Consider the following 26,659-nt stretch of genomic DNA (forward strand, 5'->3'; position numbering starts at 1 on the left):
CAGGAACTGCTCCAACATGAGTCACTTCCATGGAGTCTTTTCCTTCAGGAGCTGCTTTAGTGTGGGTCCCTTTTTCCATGGGATCAATCCTTCAGGAACTGCTCCAACCTCTGTTGGGTCAGTCCTTCAGGAACTTCCTGCATTTCCATGGGGTCAGTCCTTCAGGAACTGCTCCAACACGGGTCACTTTTCCATGGGGTCAGTCCTTCAGGAACTTCCTGCATTTCCATGGGGTCAGTCCTTCAGGAACTGCTCCAACACGGGTCACTTTTCCATGGAGTCTTCCCTTCAGGAACTGCTCCAATGTGTCTCACTCTTCCATGGGGTTAGTCCTTCAGGAACTGCTCCAAAATGAGTCACTTTTCCATGGGGTCAATCCTTCAGGAATTGTTCCAACAACTTCCATGGGGTCAATCCTTCAGGAATTGTTCCACCTCCCATGGGGTCAATCTTTCAGGAATTGTTCCAACTTCCATGGGATCAATCTTTCAGGAATTGTTCCAATTTCCATGGGGTCAATCCTTCAGGAATTGTTCCACCTCCCATGGGGTCAATCTTTCAGGAATTGTTCCAGCTTCCATGGGGTCAATCTTTCAGGAATTGTTCCAATTTCCATGGGGTCAATCCTTCAGGAATTGTTCCACCTCCCATGGGGTCAATCTTTCAGGAATTGTTCCAGGTTCCATGGGGTCAATCCTTCAGGAATTGTTCCAACTTCCATGGGGTCAATCCTTCAGGAATTGTTCCAGGTTCCATGGGGTCAATCCTTCAGGAACAGGCTGCTCCAACATAGATCACTTTTCCATGGGATCAGTTCTTCAGGAACTGCTCCAATGTGGGTCACTTTTCCCTGGGATTAATTCTTCAGGAAGGTGGGTCACACTTCCATGGGGTCAGTCCTTCAGGAACTGCTCAAACTTCCATGGGGTCATTCCTTCAGGAACTGCTCTGACTTCCATGGGTTTGGTTGCTTTATTCCCAGAAAATGCTGTGTTTATTGGAAATGGAGATGACCTGTGGATTGAAGTGGGGCAGGGACCATCTTGAGTGAAAAACCTGATTTTTCGGAATGTTAAAAAACTGTAATTTCCCCCTGAGGAACCACAAATTCCCCGGCTTTGGCCAAAGGAAGGTGAGGTTGGAATATTTCTTGGAGCTGTGTGTGGTGACTGTGGTGTATCCGCAGCTCTGGACATCCTGGTCCCAAAGGCCGGATTCTTCTGCCAGATCTGCTCCCTCTTCTACGCCGACGAGCCCTCCATGATCAACCACTGCAGGACCCCCCTGCACCGGCAGAACATGGAGGTACCGCCCAGAAAAACGGGAATATCCCCCCAAATCCTCGGATTCGGGGCTGCCCGGAATTCCCCAGGAGGTCACGTTTGATGGGGTTTGGGAATACAGTGGGAACATGGAATATTTTTATTCCATGCCCAGATGGTGGGGAGTCCTGATCCCTGAGATTGGACCACGTTCCCCTCAGGAGCTTCCCGTGTTGAATTTGGAGGTTTTTATGGGACAAATCCCACCTTGACCGTGGGAGGAGCTGATTGAACCTGGCCCAGTTGTTCCTGGCCCAGGTTTTAGGGGATAATCCTGGAATATCCCTGCAGCAGCATCTCTTCTCCCTTCTCCACAGAAATTCATGGCCAAGCAGCAGGACGGCGGCGGGGAGGAGCCGAGCTCCAGGTGATGGAGCTTCCCGGGAGCGACGCTTCGGGGCCAGTCAGTTCTGTGTGTTTGGAATTCCGTTGGCATTCGGGGTCGGGGAGGAGCATCCACGGTGTAAAAAATCGGAGCTGGGAACGGACTCAACCCAAAGCAGGAGAGGGTTGGATTTGCATCTCCGATCATCCGACGTCGGAGGGACTGTGCCAGGTGTCTCCAGAAAATAAAATGTTCTTACTGTATAGTTACCCCAGGGCTTGAGTTTGGGGTGATTCCTTGGGGTTTGGTGACTCTGGAGGACACAGGAGAGCCAGGGGAGAATCAAGGGAAGGAGCTGGAGCTCCAGGAGCAGCTGAGGGAGCTGGGAAAGGGGCTCAGCCTGGAGAAAAAAGGGAATTTCTGGCTGTGCAGAACTCCCTGGATTCTTGGAGCCAGGAGCTGGGATCTGGTCCCAGGGAACAGGGACAGGAGGAGGGGGAACGGCCCCAAGCTGTGCCAGGTTGGATTTTGGGAAAATTCCTTGCTGGAAAGGGGTGTCCAGCCCTGGCAGGGGTGGAGTCCCCATCCCTGGGGGGATTTACCAGCCCTGTGCTTGTGGCACTTGGGGACACGGCCGGCGGTGGCCTGGGCAGTGCTGGCCTTGATGGTCTCAGAGGGTTGTCCCTGCCCTGCACCCAACCTGCCCCCAGCCCCCTCAGTTCCACGGTGACATTCCAAACTTGGGAACCCTTCTGGAGCACTCAACCCCTCCTGGTGCTCATTAGCAGCCGAGAGAGCCGCAGGAATTCAGGAATTCCTTTAATCCCCTTGCTCGGGGCTTGGAGCACCCACTGCCTTTTTGGGGGGCACATGGGAACCATTTCTCCCCATGGACTTCAGCCAGGTGGGTGGGAAGGGGAGACTCGGATTAACTCCCTGGCGATGCTGAACTTCTCTGAGGTGGGATCGGTTCCGTCTGCGGAAGGCCCTGGAGGTCAGGATGGGCAGGGCTGGAGGGCGCTGACCCTGGCACCGGTGGTGTGGGCAGGGATGTGCCCCCTGCTCTGTTGCCCTGGGCACAGCTCCTGCTCAAGATTCCCACTGGGACATCTCTTGGTTGATGAGATCTTCCCACTGGGACAGTTTTGTGTCCCGGGACAGTTTTGTGTCCCTTGACATTCCCGTGACGCTGCTCTGGGTGTCTCTTGGTGTCCTCTTGGCACGGGTCTTGGTCAGTGAACTCTTCCATTTGGGACATCTCGTGGTTGATGGATTCTTCCATTTGGGACATCTCCTGGTGGATTAAATCTTCCCATTGGGACAGAGTTTTGTATCCCTTGACTTTGCCTTGGTGTTGTTCATGGTCTCTCTTGGCTTTGCCTTGACACGGCTCTTGGTTGATGGATCCTTCCACTTGGGACATCTCATGGCTGCTGGATCCTTCCATTTGGGAGATCTTATGGTTGATGGATCCTTCCATTTGGGAGATCTTATGGTTGATGGATCCTTCCGTTTGGGACATCTCACGGCTGATGGATCCTTCCATTTGGGACATCTCATAGCTGCTGGATCCTTCCATTTGGGAGATCTTATGGTTGATGGATCCTTCCATTTGGGAGATCTTATGGTTGATGGATCCTTCCATTTGGGACATCTCATGGCTGCTCGATCCTTCCATTTGGGACATCTCCTGGTGGATTAAGTCTTCCCATTGGGACAGAGTTTTGTATCCCTTGACGTTCCCCTGGCACCATTCCTGGTGTCTCTCGGCTTTTCCTTGGCACGGCTCTTGGTCGATGACGTTTTCCGCGTGGGACATCTCTTGGCTGAAGAGTTCTTCCATCTCTTGGTCGATTAGATCTTCCCACTGCGACACGCTTTTGTATCCGTTGGCTTCTCCTTGGCGCTGCTCTTGGAATTTCTTGGATTTCCCTTGGCACCTCTCTTGGGATCTCTTGGGTTCCCCTTGGCGCCGCTCTTGGTGGGTGAATTCCTCCTGTTGGGTCAGATCCTCGTGTCCGTTGCCTTGCCCTTGGCGCAGTTCCTGGTCTCCCCTGGCTTTCTCCTGGCACAGCTCGTGGTCCATGAGCTCCTCCGTGCGGGACATCTCTTGGGTGATGAAGTCCAGCCATCGGGACAGATCTTTGTGTCCATGGGCTTTGCCCCGGCTCATCCCTTGGGATGTGTCTGCGTGCCCTCGAGATCCCTATGGATCTCTGCCGTGCCGCCCTCGGGGACCGCACAATTCCTTCTTTTCCTGCTCCACGGCCAACACCCCCTGTCCCTCACAGCTCCTGGGAGTTGGGATGTGGCTTCTCCAGAGGGATCCCGGAGCTGCTCTCCTGGGAATGGCCCTGAGCCCTTTGGGATCGCGCTGGCGTCGGGGTACGGCGCAGCTCCCCCGTCACAACGGGACATCCCACCACCCCAGCAACCAGGGGGCCCTCTGGAACCTTCTGGAACCTTCTGGAACCTTCTGGAACCTTCTGGAGCTGCAGCCCCGGCCGCACACGACACCGGGGGTGCGCAGGGTGGGGTTGTCCCCCCCAGGTGACGCTGGAAGGACACTGGGGGCACCCAGGGACGCCTGGAGAAGTGGCACCGTGAGAACGCGAGCGGTTCATCCAAGCCGGGTGAAATCCCAGGGACAGGGGACAGGGGACAGGACCGTCCCGGTGCCACTCGGTGGCTCCGGTTGGATTCCCGGTTGGATTCCCGGTAGGATTCCGGCCGGGAACAGCCACGACGGCGCCTTTAAGGCATCTCCAAGCGGGATGTGGCAGGCGCGGGCGCTGCGCCAGGAAATTCCTGCCATCCCGGGAAGTGCTGAGCCAGCGCGAAGCGGGGCCAGGAGCGGCGCCGGGACTTCTGCAAACCTCCAAAGAGCCGGAGCTTCCCCAGCCCGGGACAAACCCGTGCCAGCCCTTGGAATCGGGCAGGGAATGCCCGCTGCCCCTGTGCCAGCCCCGCTGTGCCCGTCCCTCCGGATCCCGGCAGGGCTCCGGGACACTCCCCGGAGGACAGGGATGAGGACAAGGGACAGCGGTGGGTCCCAGTAAAAGACGGGAAAGTCAAGCCGGGGAAGTTCGGGGCGTGCGAGACCCCGCGCGGGGCGGATGGAGCGGCGGGACCCAACCCCAGCACCCGGACCCGCACCCCGAGTCCCAGCCGGGGCACCCCGAGTCCCAGCCGGGGCACCCCCCGAGGGGTCGGGGCCGGGGACCCGCACCCCGAGTCCCAGCCGGGGCACCCCCCGAGGGGTCGGGGCCGGGGACCCGCACCCCGAGTCCCAGCCGGGGCACCCCGAGTCCCAGCCGGGGCACCCCGAGTCCCAGCCGGGGCACCCCCGAGGGGTCGGGGCCGGGGACCGCCCCTCGCCGCTGGGTTCGGCCCCGCTCCGCCCGCACCGGCGGCTCCGGGACCTCCCGGGTCCCCGGGCTCGAGCGGCGACGCCGCCGCTGCGGCGGGAGGAGCCCCCGCAGACCCCCGGGCCACCCCCCGACGTGGCGGTGGGACAGTGGGGACACGGTGGGGGGACACGGTGGTGGCTCGGTGGGGACACAGGTCGAGGCACGCCGGTGGGACCGGGTGTCCCCCGTTCGAGGGGTGCGGTGACACGGGGAGCGGAACGGGGCCGTGTAACGGGGCGGGGCACGGCCGGGGGTCCCGGGCAGGAGGCGGGCGGGGGTCCCGGGCAGGAAGCGGGCGGGGAGCGGGCGGTGGGCGGGGAGGAGCCGGGAGCGGGACCAGGAGCGGGCAGGCACCGGCAGGGACCGGCAGGCACCGGCAGGGCCGCGGCCATGGCGGGGTCGCCCCTCGCCCCGCTGCTGCTGCTGCTGCTGCTGCTCCTGCTGGGACCCCCGCCGCCCCCCGCCCGCGCCGCGCCCCCCCAGCCCGGCACGGCCAGCGGGACCCCCAAACCCAGCGGGGTGTCCCCCAGAAAAGGCAGCACGGCGGGACCCCCCAAAACCAGCGGGGTGTCCCCCACGAAGACCATCGCCGGGGGACCCCCTAAAAGCAGGGAGACGCCCCCCTGGAAGGGCACCACGACGGGACCCCCCAAAACCAGCGGGGTGTCCCCCACGAAGGGCACCACGGCGGGACCCCCCAAAACCAGCGGGGTGTCCCCCACGAAGGGCAGCACGGCGGGACCCCCCAAACCCAGCGGGGTGTCCCCCACGAAGGGCACCACGACGGGACCCCCGAAGGGCGGCACGGGACCCCCGGGGCGGGGCAGCGCGACCCCCGCCAGCCCCGGCCCCTCCCGGCGCGGGGACCCCGCGGTCACCGGTAAGACCGGGAGGGCTCGGGGGGCGCTGGGAGGAGCGTGGCAAAGCGGGGGTCGCGGGGGGCACGCGGGGTGCCAGGGCGTGCCCTGCCCCTTCCCTGGCACCCCCGTGTCCCCTCGCAGCCCCGGCGCCCGAGGTGAGGAGGAGGAAGGTGCTGAGGAAGAAGAAGGTGCCGAGGAAGAAGCCGGAGGCTCCGGCCGCTCCGCGGGAGCTCTGTGCGTGCGCTGGGTGCGGGTGGCACGGGCGAGGTCACCCGCACACGGAGCTGGCCTGTCCTGGGGACACCTGGGGACACCCGGGAGACACCTGGGGACATCCGGGGGGCACCTGGGGACATCCGGGGGGACACTTGGTGACACCCGGGGGGTGCTTGGGGACACCTGGGGACACCCGGGGGGCACTTGGGGACAGCTGGGGACACCTGGGGGACACTTGGTGACACCCGGGGGGTGCTTGGGGACACTTGGGGTCCACCCGGGGGGCTCCTGGGGACACCCGGGGGACACTTGGGGATACCCGGGGGGCACCTGGGGACACCTGGGAGGTGCTTGGGGACACCTGGGGACACCCGGGGGGCACCTGGGGACACTTGGGGACAGCCGGGGGGCTCCTGGGAACACCTGAGAGCACCTGGGGGACACCATGGGGACACCTGGGGTGCACCTGGGGACACCTAGAGACACCCGGGGGGCACCTGGGGACACCTGGGGGACACCCAGGGACACCTGGGGACATCCGGGGGGTGCTTGGGGGCAGCTGGGGACAGCCAGAGGGTGCTTGGGGACACCCGGGGGACACCTGAGGGCACCTGGGGGACACCCGGGGGACACCTGGGGACACCTGTGGGACACGCAGGGGGTACTTGGGGGCACCTGGGAACACCCAGGGGGTGCTTGGGGACACCCGGGAGGCACCTGGGGACACCCAGGGGGCACCCGGGGTTTGGGGCGCTGAACCGTGGCTGGCACCGCTCGGGGGGGACACGGGTTGGGGACATCCCCGGCCGCTCGGGGGTCCCTGGGTGACGCGGTGCCCGCCGTGTCCCCAGCGTGTCCCCCCCTGGGGCTGGAGTCCCTGCGGGTGCTGGACGCGCAGCTGCGGGCATCGAGCCACAGGCGGCACGGGCTGGGCGCGCACCGCGGCCGCCTCAACATCCAGGTATGCCAGGGGTGCCAGGCTGGGCCGGGGGTGCCAGGGGTGCCAGGGATGGGCGAGGGGTGCCAGGGGTGTGCCAGGCTGGGCCAGGGGTGCCAGGGTGGATCAGGGTGTGCCAGGGGTGTGCCAGGCTGGGCCAGGGGTGCCAGGGTGGATCAGGGTGTGCCAGGAGTGCCAGGGTGGATCAGGGTGTGCCAGGAGTGTGCCAGGCTGGGCCAGGGTGGATCAGGGTGGGCCAGATTGGATCAGGGTGTGCCAGGCTGGGCCAGGGTGTGCCAGGGTGTGCCAGGTGTGCCAGGGTGGGCCAGACTGGATCAGGGTGTGCCAGGGTGGGTCAGGAGTGTGCCAGGTTGGGCCAGGGGTGCCAGGGATGGGCTAGGTGTGCCAGGGCGGGCCAAGGTGGATCACAGTGTGCCAGGCTGGGCCAGGGTGGATCAGGGTGGGCCAGATTGGATCAGGGTGTGCCAGGAGTGCCAGGGTGGGCCAGACTGGATCAGGGTGTGCCAGGGTGGATCAGGGTGTGCCAGGAGTGCCAGGGTGGGCCAGACTGGATCAGGGTGTGCCAGGGTGGATCAGGGTGTGCCAGGAGTGCCAGGGTGGGCCAGACTGGATCAGGGTGTGCCAGGGTGGATCAGGGTGTGCCAGGAGTGCCAGGGTGGGCCAGACTGGATCAGGGTGTGCCAGGGTGGATCAGGGTGTGCCAGGAGTGCCAGGGTGGGCCAGACTGGATCAGGGTGTGCCAGGGTGGGTCAGAAGTGTGCCAGGTTGGGCCAGGGGTGCCAGGGATGGGCTAGGTGTGCCAGGGTGGGCCAGACTGGATCAGGGTGTGCCAGGAGCGTGCCAGGGGTGCCAAAGTGTGCCAGGAGTGTGCCAGGCTAGGCCAGGGTGGCTCAGGGTGTGCCAAGGTGTGCCAGGAGTGTGCCAGGGTGGCTCAGGGTGTGCCAGGCTGTGCCAGGCTGGGCGGCTGTTTGGGTGCCACCTACACAAGGTGTGGCCCGTGGGTGTGGCAAGTGCGCGACAAACGCCACGGAGGTGTGGCACCTTCGTGGCACAGTTGTGGCATTTTGTGGCATTTTGTGACATTTTGTGGCCCATTTGTGACATTTTGTGGCATTTTGTGGCATTTTGTGACATTTTGTGCCCCATTTGTGACATTTTGTGACATTTTGTGACATTTTGTGGCCAGCCCATGGCACCCTCACAGCCCACGAGCGTTCCTGGCACTCTCCAGCTCTGCCCTCTCCCTCCCGTGTGGCTCTTGGTGGTCCTGGTGCCACCACTCTGGTGCCACCACCACCGGTGCCACCACTGTGGTGCCACCACCACCAGTGCTGCCACTACCAATGCCACCACCCTGGTGCCACCACCACTGCTGCCACCACCCCGGTGTCACCACCCCCGGTGCCACCACCCCAGTGCCACCACCACTGGTGCCACCACCACCCTGGTGCCACTACCCCAGTGCCACCACCACCGGTGCCACCACCCCGGTGCCACCACCCTGGTGCGACCACCACCGCCAATGCCACCACCCCAGTGCCACCAGCCCGGTGCCACCACCACCAATGCCACCACCCCGCTGCCATCACTGGTGCCACCACCACCAATGCCACCACCACCTGTGCCACCACCCCGGTACCACCACCACTGGTGCCACCACCCTGGTGCCACCACCACTGCTGCCACCACCCTGGTGCTATCACCAATGCCACAACCCCAGTGCCACCACCACCGGTGCAACCACCGTGTTGCCACCACCCCAGTGCCACCACCACCCTGGTTCCACCACTGTGGTGCCACCACCGTGGTGCCACCACCCCAGTGCCACCACCACCGGTGCCACCACCACCACCGGTGCCACCACCACCAGTGCCACCACCACCAGTGCTGCCACTACCAATGCCACCACCCCGGTGCCACCACCGTGGTGCGACCACCACCACTGGTGCCACCACCCCGGTGCCACCACCGTGGTACCACCACCCGCTGCCCCCACCCCGGTGCCAGCAGCGCGTTCTCGGGGCGCGTGGGGCGGTGTGGCCGTGTCCCCGCGCGTGTCCCCTGCTGTCCCCTCAGTCGGGGCTCTCCGACGGTGACCCGTTCGACGGCGGCTGGTGCGCGGGCCGCGAGGACACCGAGCAGTGGCTGCAGGTGGACGCCGGGCGCCTCACCCGCTTCACCGGCCTCGTCACCCAGGGCCTCAACTCCATCTGGACGTAAGGGGACAACCTCGGGGACAACCTCGGGGACAACCTCGGGGACAGTGACAACCTTGGGGGACCCCCACCCCTGACCCGCCCTGCGCCCCGCAGGTACGACTGGGTGACGTCCTACAAGGTGCAGGTCAGCAACGACTCGCACGCGTGGCTGCCCAGCCGCAACGGCACCGAGGAGGCGGTGGGTGGCACCGGGCACCGGGGTGGCACCGGGGAGGCGGTGGGTGGCACCGGGGGATTGGGGGTCCCTGTGCCAGGGGTGGGTTTGGGGTTCCTGTTCTGGGGAGGATTTGGGGTTCCTGTTCTGGGGAGGATTTGGGGTCTCTGTGCCAGGATGGATTTGGGGTCCCTGTGCCAGGATGGATTTGGGGTCCCTGTGCCAGGGTGGATTTGGGGTCCCTGTGCCAGGTCTGGATTTGGGGTCCCTGTGCCAGGGTGGATTTGGGGTCCCTGTGCCAGGATGGATTTGGGGTTCCTGTGCTGGGCTGGATTTGGGGTCCCTGTTCTGGGGTGGATTTGGGGTCCCTGTGCCAGGATGGATTTGGGGTCCCTGTTCAGGGCTGGATTTGGGGGTCACCATGTCAGAGCTGTACCCGGCTCATCTTTGGGGATCTCCATGCCATGGGTGGATTTTGGGGTCCCCCTGCCCACCCCATGCCAGGAGCAGGTTTGGGGCTCCCTGTGCCCATCCCTGGTTCCTTTGGGGTGTGAGCAGCACCCACAGCCCCACCTGGGCTGTGCCCGGGGCCGTGCCCGCTCCTCATGGGCTGGGGGCCCACGGGCGGCTCTCCCTGACCCCTGCTGTCCCCTCCTGTCCCCTCCTGTCCCCTGCTGTCCCCCGCTGTCCCCTGCAGGTGTTCCCTGCCAACCGGGACCCCGAGACGCCGGTGCTGAACGTGCTGCCCGCGCCGCTCGTGGGGCGCTTCCTGCGCATCAACCCCCAGAGCTGGCACCCCAACGGCAGCGTGTGCCTGCGGGCCGAGGTGCTGGGCTGTGCCCTGCCCGGTGGGTGTCCCTGGCTGTCCCCTGCCCCTCGGGGACACTCCGGCTGTCCCCTGTCCCTTGGGGACCCTCTGGATGTCCCCTGTCCCTTTGGGGACCCTCCGGCTGTCCCCTGTCCCTTTGGGACCCTCTGGCTGTCCCCTGCCCCTCGGGGACACTCCGGCTGTCCCCTGTCCCTTGGGGACCCTCCGGCTGTCCCCTGTCCCTTTGGGGACACTCCGGCTGTCCCCTGTGCCTTGGGGACACTCCGCCTGTCCCCTGTCCCTTGGGGACTCCCTGGCTGTCCCCTGTCCCTCGGGGACACTCCGGCTGTCCCCTGTCCCTTGGGGACCCTCTGGCTGTCCCCTGTCCCTTTGAGACACTCTGGATGTCCCCTGTCCCTTGGGGACACTCCGGCTGTCCCCTGTCCCTTGGGGACACTCTGGCTGTCCCCTGTCCCTTTGGGACCCTCTGGATGTCCCCTGTGCCTTTGGGACTCCCTGGCTGTCCCCTGCCCCTTGGGGACCCACTGGCTGTCCCCTCTCCCCTTGGGGACCCTCTGGCTGTCCCCTGTCCCTTTGAGACACTCTGGATGTCCCCTGCCCCTTGGGGACCCACTGGCTGTCCCCTGTCCCTTTGGGGACCCCCTGGCTGTCCCCTGTCCCTTGGGGACACTCTGGCTGTCCCCTGCCCCTTGGGGACCCCCTGGATGTCCCCTGTCCCTTTGGGACCCTCTGGCTGTCCCCCAGCTCACACGCCACCCCAGCAGCGCTCACTGCTGTCACCAGAGTGGAGGTCTGGGCTGTTGGCTGTCCCTGACCGTGTCCCCTCTTTGTCCCCTCGCTGTCCCCTCGCTGTCCCCTCGCTGTCCCCCAGACCCCAGCGATGCCCACGCCTGGCACCCCCCGGCGCCGCCCGAACCGCCGCTGGATTTCCGCCACCACAACTACCAGGAGATGAGAAAGGTGCCACCCACCCGCCCAGCCCTGCCGGGGCATCTCCGTGTCCCCGCGGTGTCCCCGGGGTGTCCCCAAGGAGGGCTGTGCCACCTCGGCGTGTCCCTGACGGTGCCACCGCCCGCAGCTGATGAAGAGGGTGAGCGAGGAGTGCCCCGACATCACCCGCGTGTACAGCATCGGGCAGAGCTCCCGCGGGCTGCGCCTCTACGTGATGGAGATCTCCGACAACCCCGGGCAGCACGAGCTCGGTGGGGACACCTGGGGACACCTGGGGACACCTGGGGATAGCTGGGGTTACCTGGGGTGGGGCACGATGGGCGTGGGGACAGCACCCAGGGATGCCCAGGTGGAGATGGGGTGACTGGGGGTGCCCAGGATGAGGAGAGGGTCACCAGGGATGGCCGGGCTGGCTCAGGGGGTGGGCACTGTCACCAGGGCTGGTGCAGGACAGTGGCACTGTCACCCTGGCTGGTTCAGGATGGGGTGACTGTGCCACCCAGCGTGGCAGGAGATGCCCAGGATGGAGATGGGGACACCAGGGACACCCAGACCTGTGAGGGGAGGGGGGAGAGGGTGGCTTGGGACACCCAGGATGGGCATGGGGACACAGGGACACCCAGGATGGGCATGGGGACACAGGGACGCCCAGGATGGGGACACCCAGGATGAGGATGGGGACACCAGGGACACCAGAGACACCCAGACCTGTGAGGGGCGGGAGGAGAGGGTGGCTGGGGACACCCAGGATGGGCATGGGGACACAGGGACACCCAGGATGGGGACACAGGGACACCCAGGATGGGCATGGGGACACAGGGACACCCAGGATGGGGACACCCAGGATGAGGATGGGGACACCAGGGACACCAGGGACACCCAGACCTGTGAGGGGCGGGGGGAGAGGGTGGCTTGGGACACCCAGGATGGGCATGGGGACACAGGGACACCCAGGATGGGGACACAGGGACACCCAGGATGGGCATGGGGACACAGGGACACCCAGGATGGGGACATGGGGACACCCAGGATGGACATGGGGACACGGGGACAGTCACCAGGGATGTCCAAAGTGGAGCACGTGGATGGGAACAGGGTGAGCAGGGGTGCTCAGGATGGAGATGGGGACACCCAGACTGGTGAAGGACAGGGAGAGAAACAGAGGGACACGGAAGGTGGTCCAGGATGGGGACAGGGACACCCAGACTGGTGCAGGATAGTGACAGGGACACCCAGCCTTGTGGAGGAGCATCCTGGGGACAGGGACACCCAAGGTGGTGCAGGGACATGGGGACAGTGACCAAGGACACGCAGGGTGGTGGAGATGGATGGGGACAGTGACCATGGACACCCAGGTTGGAGATATGGACACAGGGACACCCAGACTGGTCCAGGATGGGGACAGAGACACCCAGGGTGGTGCAGGGACACGGGGACAGTGACCAGGGACACCCAGGATGGGGACAGAGACACCCAGGGTGGTGCAGGGACATGGGGACAGTGACCAAGGACACCCAGGGTGGACAGAGGGACACAGGGACACCCAGACTGGTCCAGGATGGGGACGGGGACGCCCAGGGTGGTGCAGGACAGGGAGAGGGACACCCAGGATGGGGATGGGGACACAGGGACACTGAGGGTGGTGCAGGATGGGGACACAGGGACATCAGGATGGGGATGGGGACACCCAGCCTGGTGCAGGGACATGGGGACAGTGACCAAGGACACCCAGGGTTGTGCAGATGGATGGGAACAAGGTGACCATGAGCACCCAGGATGGACATAGTGACATAGGGACACCCAGACTGGTCCAGGATGGGGACAGGGACACGCAGGGTGGTGCAGGGACATGGGGACAGTGACCAGGGACACCCAGGGTGGAGACAGGGACACCCAGGGTGCTGCAGGGACAGGGTGACCAGGGACACCCAGGATGGAGACAGGGACACCTAGGGTGGTGGAGATGGATGGGGACAGTGACCAGGGACACCCAGGGTGGTGCAGGGACATGGGGACAATGACCAGGGACACCCAGGGTGGACATAGGGACACAGGGACACCCAGACTGGTCCAGGATGGAAACAGGGACACCCAGGGTGGTGGAGATGGATGGGGACAGTGACCAAGGACACCCAGGGTGGTGCAGGGACATGGGGACAATGACCAAGGACACCCAGGGTGGTGGAGTGGCATCCTGGGGACAGGGCCAGCCAGGCTGGGGATGGGGCCACGGGGACAGTGCCCAGGGTCCCTCCAGCCAGCCCCGGTGGCCCGCAGGAGAGCCGGAGTTCCGCTACGTGGCCGGGATGCACGGGAACGAGGTGCTGGGCCGGGAGCTGCTGCTGAACCTGATGGAATTCCTGTGCCGGGAATTCCGGCTGGGCAACCCCCGCGTGGTGCAGCTGGTGACGGGCACGCGCATCCACCTGCTGCCCTCCATGAACCCCGACGGCTACGAGACCGCCTACAAGCTGGTAGGGCTGGCACCGCCCAGCCTGGTGACCATCCCAGTCATCCCAGTGCCCATCCCAGTGCCCATCCCAACCATCCCAGTGCCAATCCTGGTGACCGAGGTGTCCAGCCCAATGTCCACCCTGGTGTCCATCCCAGTGCCCATCCCTGTGTCCATCCCAGTGTCCATCCCAGTGCCCATCCCTGTGTCCATCCCAATGTCCACCCTGGTGTCCATCCCAATCATCCCTGAGTCCATCCCAATGTCCATCCCAGTGCCCATCCCAGTCATCCCAGTGCCCATCCCAGTGCCCATCCCAACCATCCCAGTGCCAATCCTGGTGACCGAGGTGTCCAGCCCAATGTCCACCCTGGTGTCCATCCCAGTGCCCATCCCTGTGTCCATCCCAATGTCCATCCCAGTGCCCATCCCAGTCATCCCAGTGCCCATCCCAGTGCCCATCCCAACCATCCCAGTGCCAATCCTGGTGACCGCGGTGTCCAGCCCAATGTCCACCCTGGTGTCCATCCCAGTGCCCATCCCTGTGCCCATCCCAATGTCCGCCCTGGTGTCCATCCCAATCATCCCTGAGTCCATCCCAATGTCCATCCCAGTCATCCCAGTGCCCATCCCAGTGCCCATCCCAATCATCCCAGTGTCCATTCCAGTGCCCATCCCAATGTCTGTCCCAGTGCCCATCCCAATCATCCTGGTGCGTGCCCATCCCAGTTATCCCAGTGCCCATCCCAGTGTCCATCCCAATGTCCATCCTGGTGCCCATCCCAGTGCCCATCCCGATGTCCATCCCGGTGCCCATCCCAGTGTCCACCCCAGTGCCCATCCCTGTGTCCATCCCAGTGTCCATCCCGGTGCCCATCCCAATCATCCCAGTGTCCATCCCACTGATCCCAGTGCCCATCCTGGTGCCCATCCCAGTGATCCCAGTGTCCATCCTGATGATCCCAGTGTCCATCCCAGTGATCCCGGTGCCCATCCTGGTGCCCATCCCAGTAATCCCGGTGATCCCAGTGATCCCAGTGCCTGTCCCAGTGATCCCAGTGCCTGTCCCAGTGATCCCCAGTGCCCATCCCAGTGATCCCGATGATCCCAGTGTCCACCCCGGTGTTCCTGGTGATCCCAGTGTCCACCCCGGTGACCCCGGTGCCCGCGGTGCCCCGGCAGGGCTCGGAGCTGGTGGGATGGGCCATGGGCCGCTGGACGTACGAGGGCATCGACCTCAACCACAACTTCGCCGACCTGAACACGGCGCTGTGGGACGCCGAGGACAACGAGCTGGTGCCCCACGAGTTCCCCAACCACTACATCCCCATCCCCGAGTACTACACCTTCGCCAACGCCACGGTGAGAGCCCGAAACCCCAAACCTCCCGGGCTGGCACCATGGTGAGACCCCAAAACCCCAATCCTATCAGTGTGAGACCCCAAAACCCCAAACCTCCTGGGCTGGCACCATGGTGAACCCCAAAACCCAAATCCTATCAGTGTGAGACCCCAAAACCCCAAACCTCCCGGGCTGGCACCGTGCTGAGACCCCAAAACCCAAATTCTCCCGGGCTGGCACCATGGTGAACCCCAAAACCCCAAACCTCCTGAGCTGGCACCATGGTGAGACCCCAAAACCCCAATCCTATCAGTGTGAGACCCCAAAACCCCAATTCTCCCAGGCTGGCACCATGGTGAGACCCCAAAACCCCAAACCTCCCAGGCTGGCACTGTGCTGAGACCCCAGAACCCCAATCCTATCAGTGTGAGACCCCAAAACCCCAAACCTCCCGGGCTGGCACCATGGTGAACCCCAAAACCCCAAACCTCCTGGGCTGGCACCATGCTGAGACCCCAAAACCCCAATCCTATCACATCGTGGTGACACCCCAAAACCCCCATCCTCTATCACATCCAGGGTGAGACCCCAAAACCCCCCGAGTCCCCCTAAGACCCCTCCAAAACCCCAAATCCCCCCCAGTCCCCCGGGGTGGGAGCTGCCCCCACAGGGGCTGCACTGGGGCCGGACCAGCCCAACCCCGCGCGTCACCTGGAGCCACGGGGACAAGGACGTGGCCACCACCACCACAAGGGACAGGTGACAGCGGTGTCACCACACGGGTGGCCTCGGAGATGGTGGCAGCAGTGTCACCGCAGGGGTGGCCTTGGAGATGTGGGTGACAGCGGTGTCACTGCATGGGTGGCCTTGGTGGCATGGGTGACAGTGGTGTCACTGCATGGGTGACCCAGAAGATGATGACAGTGGTGTCACCACATGGGTGACCTGGAAGATGATCACAGCAGTGTCACTGCAGGGGTGGCCCTGGGGGCACAGGTGACAGCGGTGTCACCACATGGGTGACCTTAAGGATGGTGACAGCAGTGTCACTGCAGGGGTGACCTCGTAGACATGGGTGATGGCAGTGCCACTACATGGGTGACATGGAGGATGGTGACAGTGGTGCCATTGCATTGGTTACCTGGAGGATGATCACAGTGGTGTCACCACAGGGGTGACCTGCAGGATGGTGACAGTGGTGTTACTGCAGGGGTGACCTTGTAGACATGCGTGATGGCAGTGTCACCACACGGGTGACCTGGAAGATGGTGACAGTGGTGTCACTGCATGGGTGGCTCTGGGGGCACAGGTGACAGCGGTGTCACCTCATGGGTGACCCAGAAGATGATGACAGCAGTGTCATCGCAGGGCTGACCTGCAGGATGGTGACAGCGGTGTCACCACAGGGGTGACCTGCGGGACGGTGACAGCAGTGTCACCACAGGGGTGATCTTGTAGACATGGGTGATGGCAATGCCACTACATGGGTGACCTGGAAGGTGATGACAGTGGTGTCACCACAGGGGTGACCTGCAGGATGAAGACAGCGATGCCACCACAGGGGTGACCTGCAGGATGGTGACGGCAGTGTCATTGCATTGGTTACCTGGAGGATGATCACAGCAGTGTCACCACAGGGGTGACCTTGTAGACATGGGTGATGGTGGTGTCACCACATGGGTGACCTGCAGGACGCTGACAGCAATGCCACCACAGGGGTGACCTGCGGGATGGTGACAGCAGTGTCAGCGCAGGGGTGACCTGGAAGATGATCACAGCAGTGTCACCACAGGGGTGACTTGCAGGACGATGACAGCGATGCCACCACAGGGGTGACCTGCAGGACGATGACAGCAGTGTCACCGCAGGGGTGACCTGGAAGATGATGACAGCAGTGTCACCACAGGGGTGACCTGCGGGACGATGACGGCAGCGTCACCACAGGGGTGACCTGCGGGACGCTGACAGCGATGCCACCACATGGGTGACCTGCGGGACGCTGACAGCAGTGTCACCGCAGGTGGCCCCGGAGACGCGGGCGGTGATCGCGTGGATGCAGCGCTACCCGTTCGTGCTGAGCGCCAACCTGCACGGCGGCGAGCTGGTGGTCACCTACCCCTTCGACATGAGCCGCAGCTCCTGGAAGGCGCGGGAGCTGACGCCCACGCCCGACGACGGCGTCTTCCGCTGGCTGGCCACCGTCTACGCCACCGCCAACCTGGCCATGGCCCGCGGCGAGCGCCGGCCCTGCCACCAGCACGACTTCAGCCGCTTCGGCAACATCATCAACGGCGCCCACTGGCACACGGTGGCTGGCAGTGAGTGGGGGCGCGGGGATGGCACAGGGTGGGTGACAGTGACACTGAGCTCAGGTGGCACACGGTGGCTGGCAGTGAGTGGGGGCGCAGGGACGCTGTGAGCTCAGGTGGCACACGGTGGGTGACAGTGACACTGAGCTCAGGTGGCACATGGCAGTGAGTGGGAACGTGGGGACACTCTGAGCTCAGGTGGCACAGGGTGGCAGTGAATGGGGACACTGTGAGCTCAGGTGGCACATGGCAGTGAGTGGGACACTGAGCTCAGGTGGCACGTGGCAGTGAGTGGGGACACGGGGACACTGAGTTCAGGTGGCACAGGGTGGCAGTGAGTGCGACACTGAGCTCAGGTGGCACACAGTGGGTGACAGTGACACGGAGCTCAGGTGGCACAGGGTGGTAGTAAGTGGGACATGGAGCTCTGGTGGCACATGGCAGTGAGTGGGGGCGTGGGGACACTGAACTCAGGTGGCACAGGGTGTCTCACAGTGAGTGGGGACACTGTGAGCTCAGGTGGCACATGGCAGTGAGTGGGACACTGAGCTCAGGTGGCACGTGGCAGTGAGTGGGGACACGGGGACACTGAGTTCAGGTGGCACATGGTGGCAGTGAGTGCGACACTGAGCTCAGGTGGCACACAGTGGGTGACAGCGACACGGAGCTCAGGTGGCACAGGGTGGCAGTGAATGGGGACACTGTGAGCTCAGGTGACACATGGCAGTGAGTGGGGACATGGGGACACTGTGAGCTCAGGTGGCACATGGCAATGAGTGGGACACTGAGCTCAGGTGGCACAGGGTGGGTGACAGTAGTGACACAGAGCTCCCTGGCTGTGACCTCCATGTCCCTGTGTGTCCCCTGTTGCCACCCTCCCTGTGATCTCCGTGTCCCCTGCTGCCACCCTGGCTGTGACCTCCATGTCCCCCTGTGTCCCCTGCTGCCACCCTGGCTATGACCTCCGTGTCCCCGTGTGTCCCCTGCTGCCACCCTGACTGTGACCTCCGTGTCCCTCCATGTCCCTTACTGCCACCCTGGCTGTGACATCCATGTCCCCGTGTGTCCCCTGCTGCCACCGTGGCTGTGACCTCTGTGTCCCCTGCTGCCACCCTGGCTGTGACCTCCGTGTCCCCGTGTGTCCCCTGCTGCCACCCTGGCTGTCCCCAGGCATGAACGACTTCAGCTACCTGCACACCAACTGCTTCGAGATCACCGTGGAGCTCTCCTGCGACAAATTCCCGCACGCCTCCGAGCTGCCCCACGAGTGGGAGAACAACCGCGAGTCCCTGCTGCTCTTCATGGAGCAGGTGGGCACGGCTGGCACCGGGGGTGGCACTGGGCTTGGGGACACGGCTCGAGGGTGGCAGGAGGCACCGCGGGGCTGTCTGTGAGGAGGGGCTGGATGGGAATGGGGATGGGAATGGGGGAATGGGAATGGGGAAATAGGGATGGGAATGGGAATGGGATGGGAATGGGGATGGGAATGGGAGGATGGGGGAATGGGGATGGGAATGGGGATGGGGATGGGGATGGGATTCGGAATGGGGGAATGGGGATGGGGATGGGATTGGGAATGGGGATGGGATGGGATGGGATGGGATGGGATGGGATGGGATGGGATGGGATGGGATGGGATGGGATGGGATGGGAATGGGAATGGGAATGGGAATGGGAATGGGAATGGGAGGATGGGGATGGGAATGGGAATGGGGATGGGGGAATGGGGATGGGATGGGGATGGGAATGGGAATGGGGATGGGGCAATGGGAATGGGAATGGGAATGGGATGGGAATGGGAATGGGATGGGAATGGGAATGGGAGGATGGGGATGGGAATGGGATTCGGAATGGGGGAATGGGGATGGGGATCGGATTGGGAATGGGAATATGAGGGGGTTTGGGGTGCTGGGTGAGGAGGGCAGTGGGGATAGGGGGTACAGGATGGGGGATTTGGGGGGTTTTGGGGACAATGGGGACACTGAGGGGGTCTGGGGGTTTTGGGGACACTGAGGGGGTCAGGGGGTTTTGGGGACAATGGGGACACTGAGGGGGTCAGGGAGTTTTGGGGACAATGGGGACACTGAGGGGGTCTGGGGGTTTTGGGGACAATGGGGACACTGAGGGGGTCTGGGGGTTTTGGGGACAATGGGGACACTGTGTCACGGGCAGGGCAGGGCCAGGGGACCCCCGGGGTGTCTCTGTAAGACTTTGGGGACGGGGGGACACGCTGGGGACATTCCAGGGCGGGGCTTTCGGCAGGATGGCAGCGGGACGTGGCTGTCCCCAACACTGAGGGTGGCACCGGGGCGGGGGGGACACACCTGTGGCACCGACCCCCTGCAGGTGCACCGCGGGATCAAGGGCGTGGTCCGGGATGGTGACACCGAGCAGGGCATCCCCAACGCCATCATCTCCGTGGATGGCATCAACCACGACGTCCGCACCGGTGCGGGGACACCGGGACCCTGCGGGACGGGGCTTGGGGCGGGAACGGGATCGGGATCAGGCTGGGGAGGGAGGTGGGGTGAGGACGGTGGTGGGATGGGAGCAGGGATGGGAATGGGGACAGGGAAAGGAACGAGATGGGATTTGGGATTGGGAATTGCAGATGGAGATGGAAAGAGGATTAGAGTGGGAAAGGGGATGGGATGGGGACAGGAATGGGATTGGGGTGGGAAGAGTTAATGGGATGAGGTTGGGAATAGGGATGGGAAGGAATGGGATTGCGGTGGGAAGAGTTAATGGGATGAGGTTGGGAATAGGGATGGGAAGGAATGGGATTGGGGTGGGAAGAGTTAATGGGATGAGGTTGGGAATAGGGATGGGGACAGGAATGGGAATGGGGTGGGAAGAGTTAATGGGATGAGGTTGGGAATAGGGATGGGACAGGAATGGATGGCATTGGTGATGTGAATGGGACGGGGCTGGGGACAGGGAAAGGAATGGGATGGGATTTGGGGATGGGATTGGGAATCGCAGGTGGAGATGGGAAAGGGAATGGGGACAGGAATGGGATGGGGATGGGGACAGGGATGGAAGGGGGATGGGATTGGGGATTATAGATGGCAGCGGAAGCAGGATTAGACTGGGAATAGGATCAGGAAAGGGATGGGAATAGGGACAGGGGTGGGACAAGAATGGGGTTGGGGCTGGTGACAAGGACAGGAATGGGATTGGGGATGGGAATATGGACAGGGGTGGGACAAGAACAGGATTGGAGCTGGGGACGGGGATGGAATGGGATTGGGGATGGGAATAGGGACAGGGCTAGGGATGGAATAAGGACAGGAATGGGATTTGGAATGGGAATAGGGATAGGGATGGGACAAAAATGGGGTTGGGGCTGGGGACAAGGACGGAATGGGATTGGGGATGGGAATAGGGACAGGGATGGGATTGGGGATGGGAATAGGGACAGGGATGGGATTGGGAATGGGAATAGGGACAGGGGTGGGACAAGAACAGGGTTGGGGCTGGGAATGGGGACAGGAATGGGATTGGGGGTGGGAATAGGGACAGGGCTAGGGATGGGATAAGGACAGGAATGGGATTTGGAATGGGAATAGGGATAGGGATGGGACAAAAATGGGGATGGGGCTGGGGACGAGGACATTGGTGGGATTGGGGACGGGAATAGGGACAGGGATGGGATTGGGGATGGGAATAGGGACAGGGGTGGCACAAGAACGGGATTGGAGCTGGGGACGAGGACGGAATGGGATTGGGGATGGGAATAGGGACAGGGATGTGATTGGGGGTGGGAATGGGGACAGGGATGGGACAAGAACAAGATTGGAGCTGGGAACGGGGATGGAATGGGATTGGGGATGGAAATAGTTAGGGATAGGGATGGGATAAGGACAGGGATGGGATTGGGGATGGGAATAGGGACAGGGGTGGGATTGGGGATGGGAATGGGGACAGGGATGGGATTGGGGATGGGAATAGGGACAAGGGTGGGACAAGAACAGGATTGGAGCTGGGGACGAGGACGGAATGGGATTGGGGATGGAAATAGTTAGGGATAGGGATGGGATAAGGACAGGGATGGGATTGGGGATGGGAATAGGGACAGGGGTGGCACAAGAACGGGATTGGAGCTGGGGACGAGGACGGAATGGGATTGGGGATGGGAATAGGAACAGGGGTGGGATTGGGGATGGGGATGGGAATGGGGACAGGGATGGGATTGGGGATGGGAATGGGGACAGGGATGGGATTGGGGATGGGAATAGGGACAGGGGTGGCACAAGAACAAGATTGGAGCTGGGAATGGGGATGGAATGGGATTGGGGATGGAAATAGGGATAGGGATGGGATAAGGACAGGGATGGGATTGGGGATGGGGATGGGAATGGGGACAGGGATGGGATTGGGGATGGGGATGGGAATGGGGACAGGGATGGGATTGGGGATGGGAATAGGGATACGGATGGGACTGGGGATGGGAATAGGGACAGGGGTGGGATTGGGGATGGGAATGGGGACAGGGGTGGCACAAGAACGCGCCTGGGGCTGGGGACGAGGACAGCGCTGGGGACAGCAGTGTGACCCCGGCCCGCCGCAGCCGCGGACGGGGACTACTGGCGGCTGCTGAACCCGGGCGAGTACGAGGTGACGGCGCGGGCCGAGGGCTACGAGGCGGCCACGCAGCCGTGCCGGGTCTACTTCGAGAACGTCCCCACCCCGTGCAGCTTCCGCCTGGCGCGGGCGCGGGGCCGCCACCGGCCCGGGAGGACCCGGCCGGGCCCCGACCCGGCGCTGCGGCTGCAGCGGCTGCGCCTCCGCCGCCTGCGCGCCCGCGGGCAGTGACCGGAGCGGCCCCGGGGCCGCGGGCTCGGCCGGGGGACGCGCGGGAACCGGGCGGGACGGCTCCCAGTAAAGCTCGGTGCGCTGCCGCTGGGAGTCTGCGGGTCTGGAGCGGCGGAGGGACCGGGAACGGGAACGGGAAAGAGACCGGGACCGGGAAAGAGACCGGGACAAGGAACGGGAACGGGACAAGGAACGGGAACGGGAAAGAGACCGGGACAAGGAACGGGAACGGGAACGTGAACGGGAAAGGGAACGGGAACGGGAAGGGGAACGGGACAAGGACCGGGACCGGGAACGGGAAAGAGACCGGGACAAGGAACGGGAACAGGACGGGGAAAGAGACCGGGAACAGGAAAGAGACCAGGACAAGGAACGGGACCAGGACCGGGAAAGGGAACGGGACAAGGACCAGGAACGGGAACGGGAAAGAGACCGGGACAAGGAACGGGAACGGGAACGGGAACGGGAACGGGACAGGAAAGGAAAGGAAAGGAAAGGAAAGGAAAGGAAAGGAAAGGAAAGGAAAGGAAAGGAAAGGAAAGGAAAGGAAAGGAAAGGAAAGGAAAGGAAAGGAAAGGAAAGGAAAGGAAAGGAAAGGAAAGGAAAGGAAAGGAAAGGAAAGGAAAGGAAAGGAAAGGAAAGGAAAGGAAAGGAAAGGAAAGGAGGTACGGGAAAGGGAACAGGACATGGAACGGGAACAGGACGGGAAAAGGGACCGGGAACGGGACTGGGGTACGAGAAAGGACATGGGACATGGAATGGGACCGGGACAGGGACCAGGAAAGAGAGCGGGAATGGGAAAATGGAACGGGACCGGGAACGGGCCGAGACCGGAAAGTGGCCGGGACTGGGAAAGGGAACGGGACCGGGAATGGGAAAGGGACCGGGAATGGGAAAGGGACCGGGACCGGACAAGGGAAAGGGACCGGGAACGGGACCGGGACTGGGACAAGGACCGAGACACGGAACGGTACCGGGACTGGGCCAAGGAATGGGACCGGGACCGGACAAGCGAAAGGGACCAGGACTGGGACAAGGAACGGGACCGGGACCGCACAAGGGAAAGGGACCGGGACTGGGACAAGGAACGGGACGGGGACCGGACAAGGGAAAGGGACCGGGACTGGGACAAGGAACGGGACGGGGACCGGACAAGGGAAAGGGACCGGGACTGGGACAAGGAACGGGACCGGGACCGGACAAGGGAAAGGGACCGGGAACGGGACCGAGACCGGAGCTCGATCCTGTTGCGGACACCCGCGCGGGAACTCGGCGAGGCCACGCCCCTCATCAGGCCGCGCCCACTCGCTGCTGACCAATAGGAATTCCGCACGGGCCGCGCCCCCCGTTAGGGCACGCCCCATCCGTGCCCACAAGTGGCCAATCACTACAAGCCACGCCCATAAAGCCACGCCCCCTTCCATGCTCCCGTGGCCCCGCCCCCTCCCCAATGGAACATCTGGCCCCGCCCCCGACGCGCGCGTAACCGCTTGTCCCGCCCCTCCCCGCATTTCTGGGCGCCTATTGGCTGCTGGCGGCGGGAGGGGCGGGACGCAGCGGGGGCGGGGGCCAATAGAATGAGAGAATCAGCGGCGGCGCGAAGGGGGCGGGGCTGGGGACACTGAGGGGACACTGAGGGACAAGGAGGGGACATTGAGGGACACGGGGGAGACACTGAGGGGACAGTGAGGGGGACAGTGAGGAACAATGAGGGGACACTGAGGGACACGGGGGAGACACTGAGGGGACACTGAGGAACAATGAGGGGACACTGAGGGACACGGGGGAGACACTGAGGGGACAGTGAGGAACAATGAGGGGACATTGAGGGGCACTGAGGAGACATTGAGGGACAATGAAGGGACATTGGGGACACGGGGGGACAGTGGGAGGACATTCAGGGGACACTGAGGGACACTGCGGGGACATTTAGAGGACACTGAGGGGACAGTGAAGGACACTGAGGGGACATTTAAGTGACATTTAGGGGACACTGAGGGACAATGAGGGGACACAGAGGGACAGTGAGGGGACACTGAGGGGACATTGACGGGACACGGGGGGACACTGAGGGTACACTGAGGGGATGTTTAGAGGACACTGAGGGGACACTGAAGGACACAGGGGGACACTGAGGGGGCATTGAGGGGACATTTAAGTGACATTTAGGGGACACTGTGGTGACAATGAGGGGACACTGAGGGGACACTCAGCATCCCCCCCGGCACCCCCACATCCCCCCGCTGCCCCCCCGGCTCCCGGGATCCGTTCCCGGCAGCACCGGCGGGGGCGGCGCTCCCGCCCCGCGCCTGCGCCACCGGAGCGCCGCCAGCCCCGCCCGCCGCCGGCCGGGCTGCGACCCCCAGAGCCCCGGACCCGGGACCCCCAAAATCCCGGACCCGGACCCCCAAAAATCTCGGACCCGGACCCCCAAAAATCCCGGACCCGGGACCCCCAAAATCCCGGACCCGGACCCCCAAAAATCCCGGACCCGGGACCCCCAAAAATCCCGGACCCGGGACCCCCAAAATCCCGGACCCGGGACCCCCAAAATCCCGGACCCGGACCCCCAAAAATCTCGGACCCGGACCCCCAAAAATCCCGGACCCGGACCCCCAAAAATCCCGGACCCGGGACCCCCAAAAATCCCGGACCCGGGACTCCCAAAATCCCGGACCCGGGACCCCCAAAAATCCCGGACCCGGACCCCCAAATCCCCCCGACCCGGGACCCCCAAAATCCCGGACCCGGACCCCCAAATCCCCCCGACCCGGGACCCCCAAACCCCGGACCCGGGACCCCCAAACCCCCCGACCCAGGACCCCCAAAAATCTCGGACCCGGGACCCCCAAATCCCCCCGCCCCCTGATCCCAGCCCCACCGAGCGATCCGGGGTGCGACCCCCAAAAACCCGGACCCGGGACCCCCAAAAACCCGGACCCGGGACCCCCCAAACCCCCCGGACCACCTATCCCAGCCCCGCCGAGAGATCCGGGGTGCGGCCCCCAAATCCCCGGGACCCCTCAAACCCACCGGACCAGGGGCCCCCCAAACCCCGCCGGACCCCCCGATCCCAGCCCGGCTGAGCGCCGGGCTGGGGGTGCGGGAGACAGAGACCCCCCAAAAACTCCCCCGGGGGGTCACCGAGCCCCCCCCGGTGTGCCCCGGACCCGGTTGGAGCGGCGGCAGCGGCGGGAGCAGCAGGTGAGGTGGGGGGGCGGCCGCGAAGGGTTTGGGGTTTTTTGGGGGGGGGTTTGGGGTCGGGCATCCTCCGCAGGGAGGGGTTTGGGGCGTTTTTGGGGACCCCCTCGCTGTGTCCACCCATCCTGTCCCCCTCCTGTCCCCACTTGTCCCCTCCCGTCCCCTCCCGTCCCCGTGCCCACCCCGGGGCCCTTTGCCCGCTCGTCACGGGCACACCTCGGTGCCCACGCTCTGCCCACCTTTGCCCCGGCTCCCGGTGAGTGCCAGGGTGCCAGGCAGGAGGAGGGGACACCCCCAGATCCCGCAGTGTCCCCCCTGTGCCCGCTGCCCACGCTGCCCGCCCCGGCTGTGCCAGGTAAAGCCCCTGCCCAGGGATGGGTCTGGGGGTCCCCATGCATGGCACTGCCCTGGCCCCCTGTGCCAGCCCTGGGATGGGTCTGGGGGCACACTGGGGGTTGGCACCACCCTAACCCCCTGTGCCATGCCAGGGATGGGTCTGGGGGTCCCTGTGAGGGTGGGCACTGCCCTGTCCCCTTGTGCCACCCCAGGGATGGGTCTGGGGGTCCCCATGCATGGCACTGCCCTGTCCCCTTGTGCCACCCCTGGGATGGGTCTGGGGGCACCCCAGGAGTCCCTGTGAGGGTTGGCGCCACCCTGACTCCCTGTGCCACCCCAGGGATGGGTCTGGGGGTCCCTGTGAGGGTGGGCATTGCCCTGACACCCTGTGCCACCCCAGGAGTGGATCTGGGGGTCCCCATGCATGGCACTGCTGTGACCCTTTGTGCCATGCCAGGGATGGGTCTGGGGGCACACTGGAGGTCCCTATGAGGGTTGGCACCACCCTAACTCCCTGTGCCACCCCAGGGATGGGTCTGGGGGTCCCTGTGAGGGTGGGCATTGCCCTGACACCCTGTGCCACCCCAGGAGTGAATCTGGGGGTCCCCATCCATGGCACTGCCCTGTCCCCTTGTGCCACCCCTGGGATGGGTCTGGGAGTCCCCATCCATGGCACTGCCCTGTCCCCTTGTGCCACCCCTGGGATGGGTCTGGGGGTCCCCATCCATGGCACTGCCCTGTCCCCTTGTGCCACCCCTGGGATGGGTCTGGGGGTCCCCATCCATGGCACTGCCCTGTCCCCTTGTGCCACCCCTGGGATGGGTCTGGGGGTCCCCATCCATGGCACTGCCCTGTCCCCTTGTGCCACCCCTGGGATGGGTCTGGGGGTCCCCATCCATGGCACTGCCCTGTCCCCTTGTGCCACCCCTGGGATGGGTCTGGGGGTCCCCATCCATGGCAC

General features: G+C 63.9%; 2 protein-coding genes across 2 annotated transcripts in view; both read left to right on the forward strand.

Annotated features, from left to right (window-relative positions):
* ZNF638 (zinc finger protein 638) overlaps positions 1–1,921 on the forward strand; it is a 52,409-nt gene extending 50,488 nt beyond the window's left edge. The window contains exons 25-26 of the mRNA XM_077782547.1: positions 1,187–1,305; positions 1,640–1,921. Coding sequence (XP_077638673.1) covers positions 1,187–1,305; positions 1,640–1,693 — 173 coding nt within the window. The 3' untranslated portion in view covers positions 1,694–1,921. The remainder of the gene's footprint in view (positions 1–1,186; positions 1,306–1,639) is intronic.
* A 3,526-nt stretch (positions 1,922–5,447) lies between these two features.
* On the forward strand, positions 5,448–22,161 carry CPXM1 (carboxypeptidase X, M14 family member 1). Its single transcript, XM_077782548.1, has 15 exons — positions 5,448–5,534; positions 5,640–5,937; positions 6,059–6,137; positions 6,959–7,094; positions 9,168–9,307; positions 9,404–9,488; positions 10,162–10,312; positions 11,165–11,253; positions 11,372–11,495; positions 13,522–13,718; positions 14,879–15,058; positions 17,058–17,355; positions 18,517–18,656; positions 19,693–19,795; positions 21,917–22,161. Exons 1-15 carry the CDS (start codon positions 5,448–5,450, stop codon positions 22,159–22,161), a joined length of 2,352 nt encoding a protein of 783 aa, XP_077638674.1.
* Positions 22,162–26,659: the final 4,498 nt, after the last annotated feature.

The sequence above is a fragment of the Lonchura striata genome, chromosome 4 (genome assembly GCF_046129695.1).
Source record: "Lonchura striata isolate bLonStr1 chromosome 4, bLonStr1.mat, whole genome shotgun sequence".
Lineage (NCBI taxonomy): Eukaryota > Metazoa > Chordata > Aves > Passeriformes > Estrildidae > Lonchura > Lonchura striata.

Coding starts and splice junctions, on each gene's coding strand:
- CPXM1 (XM_077782548.1), top strand. CDS start 5,448: ATGGCGGGGTCGCCCCTCGCCCCGCTGCTGCTGCTGCTGCTGCTGCTC. Junction 13,719..14,878: donor ACGAGACCGCCTACAAGCTG/GTAGGGCTGGCA, acceptor GTGCCCCGGCAG/GGCTCGGAGCTGGTGGGATG. Junction 19,796..21,916: donor CAACCACGACGTCCGCACCG/GTGCGGGGACAC, acceptor GGCCCGCCGCAG/CCGCGGACGGGGACTACTGG.